This window comes from Hemibagrus wyckioides, linkage group LG06 (genome assembly GCF_019097595.1).
Source record: "Hemibagrus wyckioides isolate EC202008001 linkage group LG06, SWU_Hwy_1.0, whole genome shotgun sequence".
Classification (NCBI taxonomy): domain Eukaryota; kingdom Metazoa; phylum Chordata; class Actinopteri; order Siluriformes; family Bagridae; genus Hemibagrus; species Hemibagrus wyckioides.
In genome coordinates this window covers 16,797,357-16,817,820 of record NC_080715.1, presented here as the reverse complement: position 1 = coordinate 16,817,820, position 20,464 = coordinate 16,797,357, and the positions used below count along the sequence as shown (strand labels likewise).

General features: G+C 38.0%; 1 protein-coding gene across 1 annotated transcript; it reads right to left on the bottom strand.

Annotated features, from left to right (window-relative positions):
• Nucleotides 1-2,075: 2,075 nt before the first annotated feature.
• hat1 (histone acetyltransferase 1) lies at nt 2,076-17,947 on the bottom strand. The gene is made up of 11 exons (XM_058393428.1): nt 17,870-17,947; nt 16,365-16,436; nt 14,881-14,956; nt 14,568-14,688; nt 10,844-11,023; nt 10,434-10,555; nt 9,333-9,437; nt 8,593-8,699; nt 7,425-7,576; nt 6,376-6,492; nt 2,076-2,567 (listed from the first exon to the last, which is right to left on the bottom strand). Exons 1-11 carry the CDS (start codon nt 17,874-17,876, stop codon nt 2,400-2,402), a joined length of 1,227 nt encoding a protein of 408 aa, XP_058249411.1. The 5' UTR covers nt 17,877-17,947; the 3' UTR covers nt 2,076-2,399.
• Nucleotides 17,948-20,464: the final 2,517 nt, after the last annotated feature.

The window sequence follows — 20,464 nt, the reverse complement described above, 5'->3', positions numbered from 1 at the left end:
TATCATATAGAAAACCGGGAACTTCTCAGACAACCCAATGATCTCATTGTGCAAAAGTTACACAAGTTAATTAAGAGCTAATTTAAAAACGGAAGTTACGACCAGGCGGCACAGTTAGCACGTTTGCCTCACACCTCCAGCGTCCTGGGTTCGAGTCTCACTTCTGCTCACTGTGTGTGTGGAGTTTGCATGTTTGCCCTGTGCTTGGTGGGTTTCCTTCCACAGTCCAAAGACATGCTACCACTGCTGGGTCCTTGATTGAGGCCCTTAACCCTTGTAAGTTGAAAATGCCCCTATAAAGTGCTGTATATGTTCCCTTTAATGGCATTATGACTTTATTTCTAATATTGTCTGTGTGAATAGTATCAGTGCTATTTGTATATCGAATATATGTATTTTCTTAATTTATAAAAAGCTTTAGCTTGGTTTTATTAGCCATTTTTCATTGTTACTATGCGACGGAGGGCCAGACGTAAGGTTGTGTAAAGTGCCATAAATTGGATTTAATTTTTCAATTTAATATTTAAGGATGAGCGACATAAAGTTGGAATCAACGTAAAACGGGGCACTACTGTAATACTTTAAGTTTGCTATATGAACGTCAAAATAAAATACAAAACTCTTTAATGCACTATTAAATAAATACATCTGGCATGTTTGTAACAGCTCCAGGTTCCTCCCACAGTCCAAAGACATGCTTCTAGGCTAATTGGAGTCTCTAAATTGCCCATAGTGTGTGTGTGCCCTGCGATGGGTTGGCACTCCGTCCAGGATGTATCTTGCCTTGATGCCCGATGACGCCTGAGATAGGCACAGGATACCCATGACCTGAGAATAGATCGGATAAGCGGTACAGATAATGAAAGGGAAAAAAATTAAAATGTTTGTAACATGTTGAAGCGTAGTGATTAAATTCAGGTGACTTTATTATAAAGTCAGTAACAAACACTAAAGGAGACGGTTGAATTAGACAGTACAGTACGAATATTATGGTCCAAGCTCATCTAAATGACCAATTATTTCTTTCAATCCATTTTTAAAAAATATATTACAGCAGTCCTTAGAGATTAAACAGGCATAAAAGAAATAAAAGAAACAGCTTGGCTACACAGTCCACTTTTCTTCCTTGACTTTTTTGGGGTTTGGTTCAAAAATAAGTACAAACTGATTCTGAAGTCAGTCTAGGATGATAAGTGACCTAGAAGTGATCTATAGACATGTGAAAGCTCAAGCTCTTTTTGAAACATTTCCGCCCAAAAGTTCAACTGTAATTAATTTAATTAATTTCATTAGTATGAAACATGTTGGGTGGGCAATAATTGGCACAAAATGGCCTACTATCAAATGTGAACTATTTTTGTCAAAAATAATTGTGGCCAGTTTACATCTTTAGGCAAAAATGGATTAATGGGTTTCTTAAATGGAAAGGAACAGCTAAAATGCTTTGTTTAGTTCATTTAGTGCTACACTAAATTAAAAACAGAAGTTAAATCCGTCAACACGGGAATAAAACTGCTAAAAGACATGTATAAAAATTATTTATAATGAACAAATCAGTGTTGCACGAATAATTATTAAACCAGAGTGCCATAATTCCCCCTTATTTGCTGTGACTACACGCCATATACATAGCACATATCGCTCAATCAACTGAAGTCTGTAAGTCTACAGAAAAAAAGAGGACAGTCAACATGAGCAAATCTTTTAAATGACCCAAATGTATGCTAATAGTGAGTTAGTGAGGAACAAATTTGTCCTGAACAATATGTATTGAATATTACAGTCCAAATTACTAAACAAATAGTGACTAAATGAATGCAATAAATAAATGTGTGAATGTAATTACAAGTGAGTACTTGTGATTAACCAGCTGCAGTGCCTGAAAAACCTCAAACCTCCTTCCAATTTATTCCAAAAAACAGTAATCTTTTTCCCAATTGTAAAATTGTGGGAGGAAAAATATATATACATAAATACACACACTGTATATGTAGGTATGTATATGTGGGGGTTTTTTTTATACAAAATGCAATGACACTATTTTTAAAAACATTTAGAACAAAATCAGTACACAGTTGGTCAATATACAAAACATTTATTTCTTTTATAGGAAGTGCTTCAAAACCTGTTTAATTTCACATCTGAGACGGACACTGAAATACAAGGAGAAAAGGAAATTGCTTGGGAAAAAAAAAAAAAAAAAGACTTTCTCTTCTCTGGAACAAGAGAACAAATGTCATTCCAACGAGATCCATTGTTTTGGTGAGGTCTTACACAGTATACAAAGGAAGGTAGGAGTTGGCTTGTTGCCAAATGTGTGTATCCATGTTATAGTTGCGCACTCATCTAGCCCCAACTACAGTAATCTACTCCCTGACACCCCCCTCTGCTGGGCATATTCATGCCTGGGCCAGTCTTTCAAGCACTCTCCGATACTCTCCCAGAACATCCTGGTAGCTCTTCTCCAGTTCCTCATGCTGTAGCTTTGTGTCCATCTGACTGATGTGAGATGCCAGTTCCTCTGGACGCAAACACTTGTGCATCTTTGTTAGCTCACGCTGGTTCTTCTACACAAGAAACAAATGACAGTACAGTCTGGTGTAAGATGACATGACTTCCTGTGTTACCGGAGTATATATATGAGGCATCACACAAGTCAAATCCAATAGTCATTTACTAACAAAGGAAAATACACACCCATATCCACTGTTAATAAATGAAGTTAATAAAAAAAAGTTGTAAACAACCAGAGCTATTAACCAGAATGAATGAGGGCATGAGTATATAAGGATACACCCTTAAGGATACAAAGAATCTTTTGGTAACAATCCAATAAGGAGAAATGGGTATAAATGGCTGAACAGGAAAAATAAAACCTGTATAAGGGTTGGTGAGGATGTTGGGTTGTTCTTCCGTCAAAAGCTATAGGATCATTGTTAGGATACATGACATCATGGACTTCATAAAGTACCAGAATATTAAAAATGAATAAATAAATGCCAAGAAACTTGAACTGGGTCCTCTCTGGATGTTCTGGCAGAAACAATAATCCAAAACACATAAAAATGATTCAGTGAGGACAGAAAAAAGCTATCCCAGTCCCAGGAAAACCTGTGGGTTGAGCTGAAGGAGCTATGATCAAAGACCCTGGTGGATCTGAAGGGATTCTGTATGTATTCTTCTCAATCAATCTCATCAAGTACTGTAAAAAAAGATTCATGTTCTGCAGGCAAAAAGTACTGATTGCATGTTAATTAAACATGTTAATTAAACAGGACTAAAGAATTGTAATTGTCCTAAAATAAATTGACTTTAATTAAAGGTTAAATTTTATTCAGATTTTCCATGTAAGATTAAGATACGTAAACCCATCCTTAGCAAAGGTGCCAATAATTCAAGTAGATGCCTAAAATGTGCCAAAATTAAATAATCACGTTAACACTTAACACCAGTTAAACACTTTTAAAATGGAGGGAGAGAAAATAACGGGATCTATCATTTCAAATATCCCACAGACCCAGAATGATTAAAGCACACAAAAGTACAAGAATGCAGGTAATCATGTACTTTCTCTTAAGAACCCCCCCCCCAAAGTCTTACATGCACAGGCACACAGTACCATGCATTGTAGCACATGCATAACTATACACACCATTCCCACCTGTGTGCAAAATCATATACACACTCCCCTTCTCCCCCTGAGGGAAAGTGTGTGTGTGTGTGAGGAAGGGAGAAAAGGAGAGAAAGCATCTGGTCTCCAGAACCCTCCATTCTCTCGTACTAAGGAATTCCAATTTCCTTTTCAATCTCATGGTTTTTTCACTCTCTTCCATGTCCCTTGTTTTTTTTCTGTCAGAAGACTCTATGCTGGTTAACATCATGGTGAGAGGTTAGGGAGCCGTGATCCAGCAGTCCCCACTGATCCTATATTTCTGGTAAATGTTTAACACAGAGCACAGTCTAAAGATAAAGCTGACAAAAATTCTGCACTGCTGTTCACAGTAGTTACCTAACTGCTAGCTGAAAAGATCAGATCTAGAATAAACATCTCTGGTAGCACTGGGTAAAGCGGATAATCACATTTACACTAATAATATGCTTTCGGATTTAGATTATCCAGTTTCTGTGGATCTTTGTAGGGTTGTGTGTGTAGAACTAAAGCAAGGCTTTTTTTTTCTCCTGTATAACTAATAATTAGTTTTAGATATCTGGGTATGCATGCTGAATATTTTAGGGATCTTTACACAACTCAATAAGATTAATATTAAGGAATTAAGAGTTGAATGAATAATGAATTCATGCCTGGTGTGGACAAATTGTTAGCTCTGGTGCCCAGGACAAGCAAATATTCCCTGCAGCCAACTGGCAACTGCAAAATATATATAAATTAATTAGTATGTATGTTTAAATGATGCACCACAAAGCTGTAATTACAGTACAAACTTCCAAAGCTCACCGTCTGTGATCTGTCTGACTATAGAACAATATATATTACATGCACTTATTTGAATGCATGCATGACAAAAAAAAAAATCATGCAAAAATAAAGACCAGTGCAAAGCCATGATATAACACTCCTGATAGCACAATCTGTCATAAAGACTTGCTGACATTTTGTTGATGTTCTACAGGAGTATGAGGACTAGGGCTACACAGTCAGTCCCTCCCTGGAACTCCATATACTAGTTCCTTCCTGCTATTCTTTATTAATGCCCTAAATTAGGTAACTAGGTTGCTGAATGTTATTACTTTACAGTAGCTACCAATTAGATTAACAAAGCAACTAAAACAGGAGAACTCTGGTACAGCAAGCAGAAATCTATTGTACTAATGCCAGTAGTTGACTGAATTACAGTTTTCACCTTCTGTGGATTATGTGATACAAATGCTGCTAATTGTAACCCTGGAGCTGAAATGATTATCTTACAAGAATCATGGCACCAAACCCAATTTCACACCAAATACACCATGCCTTTTAGAATAAAAGCCAGAATGAATTTTTAAAAAATAGTTTAAAAGAAAAGCGATATTTAGCGACTAATCATAGCTGTTAACCGACTGTTAAATTAGAACTACAACTGGGGTATAAACGTATCAATGCTCATGAAAATATTGACCATGTATCACAATTAAATGTCTGAAGGGTTACACAGTAGGCTCATTAAAATTTAAAAAGCCCTGCTGCAATACAGAAATTGCAGTCTACAAAGAGTGAAAGGCCGGGTGAGCAAGTAACCTTCGTCATGAATAAAGGAGTGTGTGTGTGAGTGGGACAAATGATTTTAAACAGTGACGTGCACCAGGGCTAGGTGACATGACAATTTAATTTTGATATCATGATAAATCATGTCACAGTAACACTTTTCTGAGACTTTGTCATATCTTTCAAGTAAGTTTTACATTTTAAGATTTTAATATTTTTTACTGAATTTTATTTTCTGTCCTTTCATGGTTTGCAGACTTAGATTAGATACAAATCCTTATTGAGGGCCGTAAAGAGGTCATGTATAAAGGGGAGTAAAAATTGAGGAGAAAAATTCTTAGAAATCAGAAAACGCACTCTCATACATACTCCCAAGAATGGCAGCAATGCCCAAAATGGCTTAAAAGTACTATTAAATGGGTGAATTTTTAGAGGTGCTTCAAGATGTTAAGACAGTTGAGAATAAGGAAAGGTGGCAGCGATGAGATCTGAAAATTGTTCGTCCATGATCATTCAAATCCCATTATATGTACAAGGGAACACTGGCCAATGAAGTGCTGGAGGTTTCATGCCTATATTTGCGTGGCCTGGTGGCCAGTCTTCACTGATATCACATTACATAAGTAAGAGTACATAAAATAGTGTAAACCACACAACATAATGGGAGACATATCGGAGTTCAAAAGAGGACAAATTGTTGGTGTGTGTCTCACTGGAGCATCTGTAACCAGGGCAATAAGTCTTCATGGTGTATCGAGAACCATGAGAATATCAGCATACCACCACAAAGGACGAACCACATCCAACAGGAGTAACAAAAACTGTTTGTCAAGAGCTCCACAGGGTCAATATTTATGGTCAAACTGCTATAGACAAACCTTTGGTCATTTGTGCCAATGCCAGACATCAGTTTCAATTATGCCAGCAGTGGAAATATTTGGCTGTGGACAATGTGAAACATGTATTGGTCCACCTTCACTGTTTTGTCAGTGTGGAGATGCCCCAAAGAAACTTACCACCCAGAATCTTCTGTGTGAAGCATGGGGGTGAAACAGTGATGTTTTTGGCTGCAATATCATGGCACTCCTTATAAATGTACCATGGCACACTTATAAATGTTTTGGGATGTATCACAGAAAACCATGTTGTAAGGTGAAGGTGAAGACACCTACCCTGTAAGGCCCAAATAGTCTTTTCTTCACTTCTAGCCGAAACTCTCTGGCCTTCTGCTCGTCACTCATGTCTGTGTTTCTGAGACGCAGGATCTCGTACACCCGTCTGGCATGCTTCTGCATACAAAATGACAAGATGCTTTAAAAATCATGGTGAAAAGTAGTTGTTCTCCCATCCCCCTATTTCATTTGAAGCGAAAAACAAAATCATCACACAGATAGAAAGCTGTAAATTAAAAAAAAATTTGGTCGGTGTGCAGAACTGTGATCAGTTTGCACAAACACACTTAACCTATCAGATTCTTATACTGACACTTGAGCACATATAGGGTACATTCCACTGTAGTAATGGAGAATTGTGCATGAGCAGTAGATAAAACAAACGAACCAATTATGCCCCCCACCCTGTTTAATTTGCACCAAAGATCACCCATTATTTACCCAATTTTGTCAGATTTTAATGGACATTTCAATTCCATTTCATATTGTCCGTCGGTTTCTGGTATATGGGTGTATCACCATTCAAGTAGATGGCAGCCTGGTCTTGTATGACTGAAAATAATTGCCCGGGAGCATTGCCAAAATGGCCGCCGAGTGGACAGACTTTACTAGAAGGACTTCGTCATGGCACAGGCACCAGACTGTGATAATCACTCACAAACAACATGGCCAGAAAGGAAATAAAAGATAGTGGGATGTAATCGGCACAGTTAAATAGTGGCCTAAGTGCAGAGAAAAAGAAGTCATACAGGGGGCACACTGAGGTGAACTCCCACCCATTCACTAATGGCCAGCTTCCAGTGGGGTGTGTGGACGTGGGTGAGGAGAAAGGTCATTAGAAATTACAAATAGGGGGGAAAAAAATACTTTCATGTGGATCAGAAGTGAGATGGAGAGTTAATTATATTACTCAATCATCATAATTCATATTTGTCACTTTTATAGAAAAAATATACAAAGAATATACCAACTGCAGTTTGAGTACTGCATTTCAAGGCTCTGTATAAGCTGCTGTTTCTATTGAACACGAAACACCATGTAGCTCACACCTTGTTGATTTTAAGTTTCTCGCGAGCTTCAGTAGCCATTTCTTCACTGAATCCCAGGGCCAGTTTTTCGTTGGAGAAAGAAGGCAGATCCTTACACAACTTCACCAGAACAAAGTCCCGCAACTTCACATAATTGTCAGATGGGTCTTCCGCTAGAAAAATTCCACACACACAGACAAAGTTAAAATTAAGAGCAACAATTAAGCACAATCAAATGTTAAATGTTTTTCATGTTTACGCTAAGTTGTAGCTAGTTTTCTCTATACATGTCTCTTGACCAAAAACAATATTCTTATATACCCTATATGAAAAGCAGTGCTCCAAGCACAATCATAATTCCTTTTAAAATGTAGCGTGCTGGAGTACAAAGCCAAAACAACAAAAATGCCAATGCTGTGGTATGGGTGTCCCATATAGATTAAATGTTAGCGAGAGAGAGAGAGAGAGAGAGAGTGAGTGAGTTAGAGAGCTATAGAGGCAGGTAAGAGACAATGTTCGCTTTCTAACATGTGGCATAACATTAACAGTACATCGAGACAGAGGGAAACAGTACAAAAAGGAAAAAGAGCACAAAAATAGAAAAAAGAACAAACAAAGGCTCTACGAATGGTGGCTGCAGGTCTGCCGTAGTAGAGTGGAGCAGCGTATTCAGTTTGAATGAAAGCTAATCTCTCTCTCCCCACACAGCTCAATAATTATGCCATTGTGTGAGAGAGCCTGAGCAGCAGCATGTGGCCAGCACATTTCAGCTGCAAACTGCCTGCAATTTACATACATCCCTCCCACCTTGCCACACGTTGGACCAGAGAGCTCCATACACTGCCGTGGCAGAAAGGTATTTAAATTCAGCCAACAGCTACAGTTGATAAGGAGGTTCTGTTCATTCCTCTCTCATACACTTAAAGGAAGTTTTAAGAAACTACCTAAAAAGTACTTTATTCCATTTTCAAAAGGAAGAAAGAAAAAACGTGACATGAATTCTGCAACAATAACTGCACGCTATATGCACTTTTATAAAAGTCCCTGGGTCTACCAGTTATCTACCTATTATAGAAGCAAAACATGCAAACCACAGACACAATCGAGCCTCCAGTGTGCATTAGAAATATCACTCAATGTCACAGTCACACTGTACAGATTCTGTTAAGTAGTTTTCATCCCAGTATACCCGTGATATCCTGAACTTTAGGTAAGTTGCAGTAGAACCGGTGAACCGCCTCTAACAACTGGGCTCCATGACCTTCACCTTGAAATTGTGGCAGGATCAGCATCTGACTGAGATGGAGGAAAAAAAAAAAAAAAAAAAGAGAGAGAAAAATTGAGACGACGAAAAACGAGGCTGAAACACAGACAAAGCACAACCCTTCCTGGATCATACGAAGAAGAACCCAGTTCTACCCACATCAACATACAGGCCAAGATTTTAAAGTGTTCTCTGCTCATCCCATAGTGCCAGCTATTACACAATGCCCTCCCTATATCTCCCAGTGCTATTCAGCTTTCCTTGATACAATGGACATTATGATCATGATGATGACCTGATACAGATATGACAATATGTTTTGTTCAATACACACACTTCATGTCCAGACAGCGTTCTTTTCTCCAGTATAACAACTTGATATAATCTCTACCAAAAGATTATTTTTGTTCATTCACTTGGCCAACATAATGAAATGTTACTATGTTGTGCCAATCAATATATTACGCTGATTTTCAAAATGGGCTTTCTGATGGGTGCTGCTGATTTTGCCATCCTTATAATAAGCAAATGGGGATTGGCTTATAGGATATATAAGCCAGTAATTTGGGGCACTTAGGGACAAGAGAGCCAGAGATGTATAATTTTCTTTTCCCTTTTTTCAAAGAATAAAAGGGAGAGAAGGCACGTGCTTCCCTGGTAATTACCTAACACGTGGTCTGGTTTTGTCTGGGTATACGTAGTAATTATACACTGTCATGTAGCCAACCGTAGCGTAGAGAGTCTCCCCGTCCTTATTGTATTTCTCAAATCTGTACAGAGAGAGAGAGAACACAAAGGCAAGCAGGTCAATCATAGGCACGCTCCCATGCACCGGTTCTTCTAGCACTCTTTCAACTCTTCCCTCTTTCTCTACTTTGACCATCCACCCCCCCACCTTTGCTGCACACTGCTTGTTTTCTCGCTCTGGCCTCCTGTCAGTGTGAGCATGCTGGAGCAGAGAGTAGAGCAGTTGCAGTCTGTGCACCTGCTGTAAAGAGTGAATGCATTATGCACTTAATTGGTGCACTGCAACTTAGAGAACAGAGGAGCGGAGAGAGGGAGGCATCTAGCCTCTTCAAATCTCTCCAGTCCATTTGCCTATTGTCAGCTTTAATAGGTGCCAAACTAAAGAAAACACTAGCAGAGTCTCCTTTACGGCTGCTAGAGATTCCATTCACTGTTTCAAAAGACAACAGCATTCAGTTCAGCCTCTTGCTCTGCCAAAAAATAAGGACAGCAAAGAAAAGAGACAAATAACACAAAAGGAAACTCTTATGAGATGAACAGTTCACCTCTATACAAGGGGGAAATATAATTAAACAGGCTTGGTAATTGGTTGCAAGCACCACAATGAGTGGTAGTTGCCTCCGTTCGAATGTGTGTGTGTGCACGTGTGCATGTGTGTACACATATGCACCTGACCAAGAGAGAAAAGAGCATTTTCCCAACAACATGACTGTGTTCTTTAAACTTAGTAATCCTAAGGGTGTTCTCTCCAGTTCTCTTCTGAGTTCAAACTTGACAAAAAAGGATAATACTTCAAAATGCAGGCTCAAAAATATACTGTGCAAAGTTGTTGCCCTCTTTTCCCCCTTGTACAGTCCAGTCGCCTGCAAAAGACAACACTTATGATATCAAGAAACTTTAGCCACCCATTTAAGAACACATGTGTGCTGTATTGTAACTGGACCCAGGTCCGGACGACCCCACGTTTATGCGGTCAAGTGCATAAAAGTATGAAGACTCAAGAGCAGCTAAGAACTCACACAAGGAAGAAGTCCCAGTGATCATCGTCTACATCAATAAAGCTGGCGGTCTCGATGAACCACATAAGAAATGTCTGAAGTCGCTCATGGTATTCTCTGAATCCTGGACATGAGATATCTGCCTTCAAGGCAACAAAACAAATAGGAGAGATTGATGTGACATTACACAAAGAAAGATTCAACAGCAAGATAGTCATTTGTATATCCCAAGAATTATTCTTAATACTACATAAAGTGTAGTATTTACAGGAAAATATAACCACATTTTTTTTTATTATAACAAAACTGAGCCAGTGTGTACTAACAGACATGTACAAGAAATAATCACTGGCAGCAGATTAAACTGCTTTAAAGACTGTGGAACCAGCCAACTTCCCAAAGGCTTCTTGTGTAACGGCATTTGTCATTACCTTGTGTATCAGGTAAGTGAGATCAATTCCCTCTTCCACATTGTGAACTTTATAGGTGTGCAAGAGGCTGCCAAATGGTTTGAAGTTAGCCTCCTTTTCCAAGAGAGAGATAAAGTCATCTGTGTTGGAGCAAAAGCCTGGAGGAATGATCTCTCTGATCTTCCCTTCCACATCATCAGGCTGAAGACACAAGCAAAGAGATATCAGAAGGACTAGTACATGTTAGTCCTATTTCTATAATGTGTACTTTATGCAGTATATCAGGAATTAAATACTAAATTTATTGCCTAAAGGAAAGAAAATAAAACTGATTTATTCTACAGCAATATAAGCTAAGTGTAATAAATAGAGAAACTAGTATAGTTAAAGGGGCTTATATGCGGGTTTTTTTGGAATCGCATACACCAAGTTAAAAGCAAGCTGATACACAACACTTTATTTCCAGTGCTCTCTGTCCTTACATGTAACCCTACTGGAGCCACAACAGAATAAAGCCCTATTGTTCTGTCATTAGGCTATACTTCAGCCTTGATTGACATAGCACACGTGAAACTAAAAAAGAAAGAATACATATTTTTGTCGAACAAAAAAGAGAACCATTAGGCAATTAGTCCTGTCAGCTGAGTAGGCCTTCAGCCCCCCTCTCTCCAATCCTCTGTGAAAGACCACTTAATTGAATACATTTACTACTTATCTTAAACCATGAATATTTGATGAAGTCCCCCCACAATAATGCATCTCTGCTTCTCACAGGGCAATAAAATTTAATGAATTGATCTCAACCTTAACAAAAAAAAAAAAACAGGCATCTATAATAGGCTCCTCTCCTCTAAGCCTGGTGAGTGAACTCAATCAAACAAGTTTGCCCCTGCCATTCAGTGGCTCCCGGGCAGACAAAAGACCCCCCTTTGCCCTCTTTGGGATTTTTTTACTCAGCAGAATGCGCAGTGGCTTCAGCTGCGATGTTTGCATTGTATCCATTTCCATGCGGATTGACATGAGAACACTTTGTATTAAGTTGCTAAGCAGGGCCTTTGGCACCATTTAGACGCGTGATAGGCATTAGTTCTGTAGCAGGCCTCTCGCTGCTCCACATTCAAAACAGGGAAATGAAGAAGGACAAGGACAAAATGCGCAACAAAAGGCTAATGCAACACGGCGCTAATTCCTGCTCTTTCAGACATCAGCTAATATCAGCCAGGAAGCAATGCACCTGCGTCTGAGAAACACTTCACTATTGTTACCGCTCAACTGCATTTCTGACGAATAAGAGAATCGGGGAATGCACATAAAAGGCAAAGGACAAACAAGTCAGATTGTCCCTGCTCCCTTCTATACAACATTTACAAATTGCACAATCTTCTATATAAAGAGTGCATTGTTAGGTCACTATATTAACTAACTGTGCTTCTTCAGAGCTTTTTGTCTATTCAGGAATACATCATCTTTTCAGCTGAAAGCGCAACAAAGGTAAATGCCAGTGTAGGATCTAATTCTTACATAAAAGGTTTCATTTTAATTAAAGAGCATCTTGTTCTGTACCTAAAAAATAGGAATAAAGTACCTCCATGTGAGCAGCAATTTTGTTTCCCTCTCGTTGACAAACTATGTACATATTTACTGATGAGAATTACTACTATGTGGTCTATGCTATATGTGGTGTGACCTGATTAAGTACATTAGCAGGGTTGTCCCTACCATAGAAAGGCTTACATTTCTAAGTGCACCTCCTAATTGTTTTTGCGGCATGCTTTAAACGAACGAACGCAAAAATGTGTTTGTACGACATGTCAGAATGGATGCAACAACAATGGTGATCTATGCCCTGACAAAATGGAGAGGAGGTTTGATCTCAAATAGAAAGGTAAGCTGCAACAGGAACGACCTGCCAATCAACAATCAGTGTTTGGTCAAACATTTGCGTGATTGGTGTGTGACAGATGCTCATCCCTGAGCTAATCAAATAGCTGATTGTAGTTACAACCATCAAACAGCTACAAGCCATTGATAAGGTAAGCCTCACCATCAACAACAAAAAAGTACTATAATAAATGAATTATAAACTTTTTTTTTTTGTGGATGTTAACAATAGTGAGTGCAAAGAGAGAAATCATATAGCTAGCCGATTTTACAAAAAGGAACCTATTTTACAATTACAGAAATCCCAAAAGAAGCTCGGGGCGTTTTTGGAAAACACTGTCTACTCCAAAGGATTATTATGTAAAACAGGTGCTATCTGCATCAGAAACTGATGTTACATGTGAACACAGCCTCGGGTAGCTTCCTCTCCAAACACTTGGCGGTTGTGCAGCATTTCCCACGACTGTCCCTGACAGAACTAGTTATCGCCACTGTTCCTATAGTGTGAGAACCAGTCACAGACAGTGATGCAACTCCTCATCTAGAGAGTCATGTAGTGTTAGTTGCCTTGTCAGCAAACAAAATTTCCAAAGTGTTTTGTTGCAAATTTTTGCACCATATTTTCTCAGAACTTTTTTATTATTTATTTTTCTATTAATATTGTGTTTGTAGATAGATAGATAGATAGATAGATAGATAGATAGATAGATAGATAGATAGATAGATAGATAGATAGATAGATAGATAGATAGAAATGTTAAAATGTTGAAATAAATCAAGAAATTCTCGAACTATTTGGTGAAAACAAGTAAAATAAGTGCTGCCAACGTTTTCACAATTATTACAATTTCTCTCTAATTTCAAACTCCCCCAACCATTAAAACCCCACCCCTGCACCCCCCGAACCCAGAGAGCACCAAAGCGCTCTGAAACCCCAGGAAAAACCGTGCCTAAGTATTTGCTTATGTATTTTCCTATCTAACTACTACAATAGAATAAGCATTGGCAGAGATGAAACCTGAGAACATTTTTTTACAATGATCTGTAAATATGCAACCAGCATGGAAATTTGCTCATACAGGGGTGAACAGATTAAAGTGTTGTGCTAGAAATAGACACTGTAATTAAAGCAGATACTACTCATTCTGTATCCCAACAACTGCTGCATCTGGGTAACAACTAGGTGCAACTAGGGTTGGGCTATATGATGATATACTATCAATAAAATACATTTTGATCAGCTGATAAATTATGTCAAATGAAGACAATGTTTCTGTCATCAACTGCTGCCGTTTTTCCTGGCTAACCTGTTCGAGATCTCTGAGTAAACCAATGGTTTCTTTCCTTTTTATTTAATTCGATTGGTTATCCATCCATCCATCCATCCATCCGAGAGTATATACATATATACAACCCAGATTTTATAACAAGCCCTGCAAGTTGCAGTGATTATTATTTCTGGGGATTAGGAAATCATCCAGTATAAACACTTAAGACACTTAAGTGTCAAATTGTGAAACACTCTCTTTTTAAATACCCGTAGGGATTTGTGCAGTGCATGTCACAGCATTTATCATTTTTATAAACTTTCATTACCAGTGAATCTCAATTATCAAACTAGTCATAGACAACTCTGTATGAATCCCAAGCCTGATTTCTACACAGGAGATGGTCAGTATAATAATGTAATGTGCAAGAGTGAATTCCTTGCCAATAAGCAGCATTTGCCATGAATAATTTAAAGGAAAAAACTCGGGGGAAAAGTTAGCTTGGGGCTGTACAATAACATTAGCCTTTTGTATCCATACATTACATAAGATAAGAAGTTAAGAAGATAAGAAAACAAGATATATCATCAGCCTACCTCCACACAGTCAAACTGCTCAGTGACTTTGGAAGTGTACTTCACTTTAAACAGTGTGCTCAGGTTGCCAGCAGTGTAGTAAAGCTGAATCTGAAGGCCTTTGTATCCAAATGCCACTTCACTAGTGTGAAATTCAGAAACAAATTGTAAGTCAGTTCACTGTATTTGACAAGCCATAGCACTTCAATCAACAATGCTAAATTGGGTGTGCAGAATTTGATATACATCAGCCTTTGAAAGATATTCATGGCAATTAAATAAATATTTTAATATTAATACAGAAATGATATCTGTACATCTTGCAGGTACTTACTCATCACCATACAGCTGATGGCTGTACTCAGGGTGGAATGTTGTACTTTCCTCATCTATATCCTCTGGAAAACGCACTGTGGGGAAATAAAAAAAAAAAAAAAAAAAGAGAACCACACTTTATACACACACCTCATATGCACATAACTAAAGGAAACAACTTCAATAATATGGTGTACCATTTAAGTCATGGCATATCAACTCCAGGGCCAGAGCTGGTTCTTTAAAAAAAAAAAAAAAAAGTACTATTTTGATGGGATGACTCCCAGATATGCCTAAAGTATTGATGCATCTGTAGTCACTTAACATCTCCATCAATTATGACAAGAGATTTCTGTATAAATCCCCAAGACAGGGGTGTTATCAGGGTGTATTCAAGGCTGCCATAGAAAAAAATCCACATGTTCAAATTCCACCAGCTTCCAAATTTTACACAAACTGATTAGACCTTTATTATAAGCACTAGTGTGGTGCTAGTTTTAGAGTTCCTATGCAATGCAATGAGCCATTGGCACACTATATTGCCAAAAGTTTTGGGATGTCTGCCTTTACATGCACATGAACTTTAATGGCATTCCATTCTTAATCCGTAGGGTTTAATATGGAGTTGGCCTGTCCTTTGCAGCTATAACAGCTTCAACTCTTCTGGGAAGGCTTTTCACAAAGTTTAGGTGTGTTTATGGGAATTTCTGACCATTCCCCCAGAAGCATATTTGTGAGGTCAGGCAATGATGCTGAAGGAGAAGGCTTGGCTCGCAGTCTCTGCTCTAATTCATCCCAAAGGTGTTCTATCGGGTTGAGGACAGGACTGGTGTGCAGTCACATTGGAACATGAAGAGGCCATAAAGCATGAAATTGTACAAAATGTTGTGGTATGCTGAAGCATTAAGAGTTGCTTTCACTGGAACTAAGGGGAAAAGCCCAACCCCTGAAAAACAACCCAACCATAATCCCCAGACAGAGAAGCATGATTCTTCACTCCAGAGAGCACATCTCCATGCTTCCAATGCTTTGCATTGCACTTGGTGATGTAAGGCTTGGATGCAGCTGCTTGGCCATGAAAACCCATTCCATGGTGCTTGATTTTATTTCACAGGTGGCCATGGAAGTGATCGGAAGACCTGAATTCAATGATTTGGAGGGGTGTCCAAAAACTTTTGGCAATATAGTGTATGCTGCATGCTCATAACATGTATGTAGGCTATGAAATCAGAAACTTACAAAAAACTCTCAGACGTTTAACTTCTTTCATAAGGACTTGTAAATATCATCTGTATGTTATTGTTCTCTTTCAGACACTTCCTAGAATGTCTTTATACTGAATAAAAAGGGAATTATTTGCAGGACAATAATTACTCCAATCCAAATAGTGCTTGAGGCTAAAATAACTGGTGAGGTGAATCAGTTGACACTGAGCAGGTCTCCAAAACTGTTCTGAATTCTGAAATGTTCATGGCATTTGAACACAAGAGGTGAGTTATTTACCTAATTTTAAACAAATGGCTTCATTGGTGTTACATTTGTATTCAGCCAGTTTCTTCTCCATTGCATTCATATCTGAAGGACAAGCAAAAAGCAAAAATTAAATTGTCTTATTATTTTAAGGTTAGGAAGGTTAGAAAAACAATGAGCATTACTGTTGCAGGACAGCTGAGAAGTGAATGTTACCACACGCTAGCTGAAACTCTGTTACTGAATGTTACTATGTAATGTTACTATATAATGTTACTATATGTTACTATGTATTGGTACTGAATGTCGCTACGTAATGGTACTGAACGTCGCTACGTAATGGCACTGAATGTCGCTATGTAGTGGTACTGAACGTCGCTATGTAATGGCACTGAACGTCGCTATGTAGTGGTACTGAACGTCGCTATGTAATGGTACTGAACGTCGCTATGTAGTGGTACTGAACGTCGCTATGTAGTGGTACTGAATGTCGCTATGTAGTGGTACTGAATGTCGCTATGTAGTGGTACTGAATGTCGCTATGTAATGGTACTGAATGTCGCTATGTAGTGGTACTGAATGTCGCTATGTAGTGGCACTGAATGTCGCTATGTAGTGGTACTGAATGTCGCTATGTAATGGTACTGAATGTCGCTATGTAATGGTACTGAATGTCGCTATGTAGTGGTACTGAATGTCGCTATGTAGTGGTACTGAATGTCGCTATGTAGTGGTACTGAATGTCGCTATGTAGTGGTACTGAATGTCGCTATGTAATGGTACTGAATGTCGCTATGTAATGGTACTGAATGTCGCTATGTAGTGGTACTGAATGTCGCTATGTAATGGTACTGAATGTCGCTATGTAATGGTACTGAATGTCGCTATGTAATGGTACTGAATGTCGCTATGTAATGGTACTGAATGTCGCTATGTAATGGTACTGAATGTCGCTATGTAATGGTACTATGTAGTATTACTGAATGTTACTATTTATTACTATGCAATGTTACTGAATGTTAGCTAGCAACGTAACAACAGTTTACTTTGACTGCTAATAACTATCTAGCAAAGCTGTATCCCTGACACGAACTAAAGGACACTGCGCGAGCGCTGTTATAGTTCTTTAACTAAAGCAGCTAATCAGGGCAGCTATAGGAGTATGTTTTAATGCTAACCTTCAACAGTTACCTGGCTAACTAGTTAAAACAGACCACGGTGTTTAGCATTCTCTCTCTTTCCTGTTATCCTTTCCCCCTGATTCATTACATATCATTAACATATTCTACAAAAGCGAGTTCGCTACTATTTACTGTTAGATAACGAATACTGACTTAGAGCTAACCAAGTTAGTCAGCTGCGTAGCTAGCTGTCAGGTAGCTAACTAGCTAGCTCAGTGACGGTTGTTTATCATGCTAGCCAGTAAACTCGCTAAAGATTGCTTCTAACTACATCAATATCGCCAGTGTATTGGTGATACATCTAACAGAATCTATTGATTTTGACAGAAACCATGCAGTATAAAAATACACTCTTACCCGCCATTTCCGTGCACGCTTTATCACATAACCCGCGAAATGCAAAAGTACTTCCTGTTTACTCACGTGCTTCCGCCGTCAAGCGTGATTGGATATTGCTGTTTTGACGTCATTTTTTCCCGGTACGTGTGAAGCATAACGGTACTGTTTCTACAATCCGGTGCTTTTTGTGTTCCCAGTACAGATCATAGTATTCATTAAGTATAATTTTAAAAAGTATTGTTTGTAAAAGACTTATTAATTGAATACATTTAACAGTTTTTACTTTACCAGATTCTAGAGGTTTTCTCATCTCTCAGGTTATGCGTTATGTTTGAGGTATATTCATGTATAATATATACACCGAGCAGGCATAACATTATGGCCACCTGCTTATTGGTCCTCCTTTGGCTGCCAAAACTTCCCTGACCCATCATGCACTGTGTATTCTGACACCTTTCTATCAGAACCAGCATTAACTTCTTCAGTAATTTGAGCAACAGTAGCTCGTCTGTTGGATTGGATCACACGGACCAGCCTTCACTCCCCACGTGCATCAATAAGCCTTGGCCGTCCATGACCACTGTTCCTTCCTGGGACATCTTTTGATAGATACTGACCACTGCAGACCAGGGACACCCCACAATAGCTGCAGTTTTGGAGATGCTCTGATCCAGTTGTCTAGCCCTCACAATTTGGCCCTCGTCAAACTCACTCAAATCCTTACGCTTGCCCATTTTTCCTGCTTCAAACACATCAACTTTAAGGACAAAATGTGACAAAACAGGTGCCATGATGAGGAGATTAGTGTTATTTACTTCACCTGTCAGTGCTCATAAGGTTATGGCTGATCAGTGTATAATATATATTTTTTTCCTCAGTGGAATTTATTTTATCAATTGTTATAAGGGTTTTCACATGGCCTTAAACTAGTGTCAAACCAATTATGTCTGACTACTGTCACTTAAAATAAAGCGCCATCTTGTGTACTGACATCTTTCCCCTTTTTTCCCCATTTTTCTTTATTGAAAATCAGACAAGTATACAACAGGTGAACAACTTGTGGACAACTTTTAGATAAAAATAGCACCTAAAGGCAACCAAAGAATTTGATTTGTGAATGTAAAATTTGGTTAAAATAATGATCAATTTAATCAAATAAAATTGAGAGCTCACCTTTCTGTCATAGTCAGTGAAACTAAATAATGCATTTCTCCAGAGTAACAAAAATGTAGGGTTTATATGCTCAGCAATAAGCCAGTTTAATTTACTTCAGAGAGAGAGAGAGAGAGAGAGAGATGGTAAATTGTCCTACCTCTACAAGTGCGCACACACAAAAAGGGTTATGATCTGCATTATGACTATTTAAGTTGTAGTAAAGCTCATAGTTTTTTGCCTTGGGTGCCCTCTTTATCAGCTATAAAGGGAAACTTGAAGAAGTAATAACCATCATTCAAGGCCAAATTAAATATTAGAACCTCAGATATGCATGCAAAATCAAAGCAGGCATAATGGATTGTCCCTGTTCTGACCTTATAGAAGGCATGATCATCACGGCTGCAACACTTTCCAAACCTGAAGATCACACCAAATGGAGACCAGAGGTCATCACATCCACTGATATAGACCAATGGTGTGTGGTATATTACGATTAGGAAGCATACCCTATCATTTCAGATGTTAAGGGCATCAGTGTCATAGTAAAATCCATGCACTTTAATGGATATACTACTTCTGGCCAAGTCCATGAGAGGATATCAGCTGGTATAATGATAAGCAAATGCAGAAGACAAAGGTCCGAACAAACATTTGTTCCAAATTAATTAATTCCCATGGTATTATGTAGAAGACCTGTTAGTAAATGACAAGTTTTTGTTTTTTCATTTCTAAGGTGCTATAAGTTACTGTTTTTTACATGATGTAACAATTGCTAATAAATATTGTTCATATCTTAAAATCTGCTTTTTAGCTGTTCTAGTCACATTTTTTCATTATTTTTTAAATCTAATATCTTAAGTGCTGTTTTACTATGTGTCAACCATCATTATTATAAATGTGTTAATATTATTTTACTTCATAAGCTGTTTTTAACTGCTGTTTTTTACATGAAGAAATTCAAAAGTCACAATGGTTTGTTTATGCAGTGCCTTAGACTATTTTTTCTTTCTCTCAGTCTTTAACATTTATTGCATTTCATTGTATTTCAGCTCTCATAAGACAATTTCATGAATAAATATTATGCTATCAGAAAATTTAATTAATAAATAAAATCTTAAAACAACTGGTCTTTAACCTAATAGAAGTAATTCATGTTCTTGTTGTAAATGATTGCATAATATGAGGCCCATATAGCCTTAAAAATACTAAATAAATGATTTTTTTACAACTAAAATGGGATTAATAATAATAATAATAATAATAATAATAATACAATTTTAATTAAATATTAATTAATGCCTGAGAAAATACTATTCTACACAAGTCAGGTTATTTCTATACTGTGAATTGGTTTCTTTTTTTCTTTCCTACTTTTCTTTAACTCTGGTTTCTAAGCATCTATTTAATGCAGTTAATAAAGTCTTAATTTTTTTTTTTTTTTTCCAGTTTCATAGCATA

What these genes read in the sequence shown, in the direction of transcription:
- hat1 (XM_058393428.1), bottom strand. An exon ending in CATCAGCTGTATGGTGATGA is followed by an intron (nt 14,689 to 14,880) that starts GTAAGTACCTGC and finishes ATTTCACACTAG; the next exon opens with TGAAGTGGCATTTGGATACA. An exon ending in TCACTTACCTGATACACAAG is followed by an intron (nt 10,556 to 10,843) that starts GTAATGACAAAT and finishes GTTGCCTTGAAG; the next exon opens with GCAGATATCTCATGTCCAGG.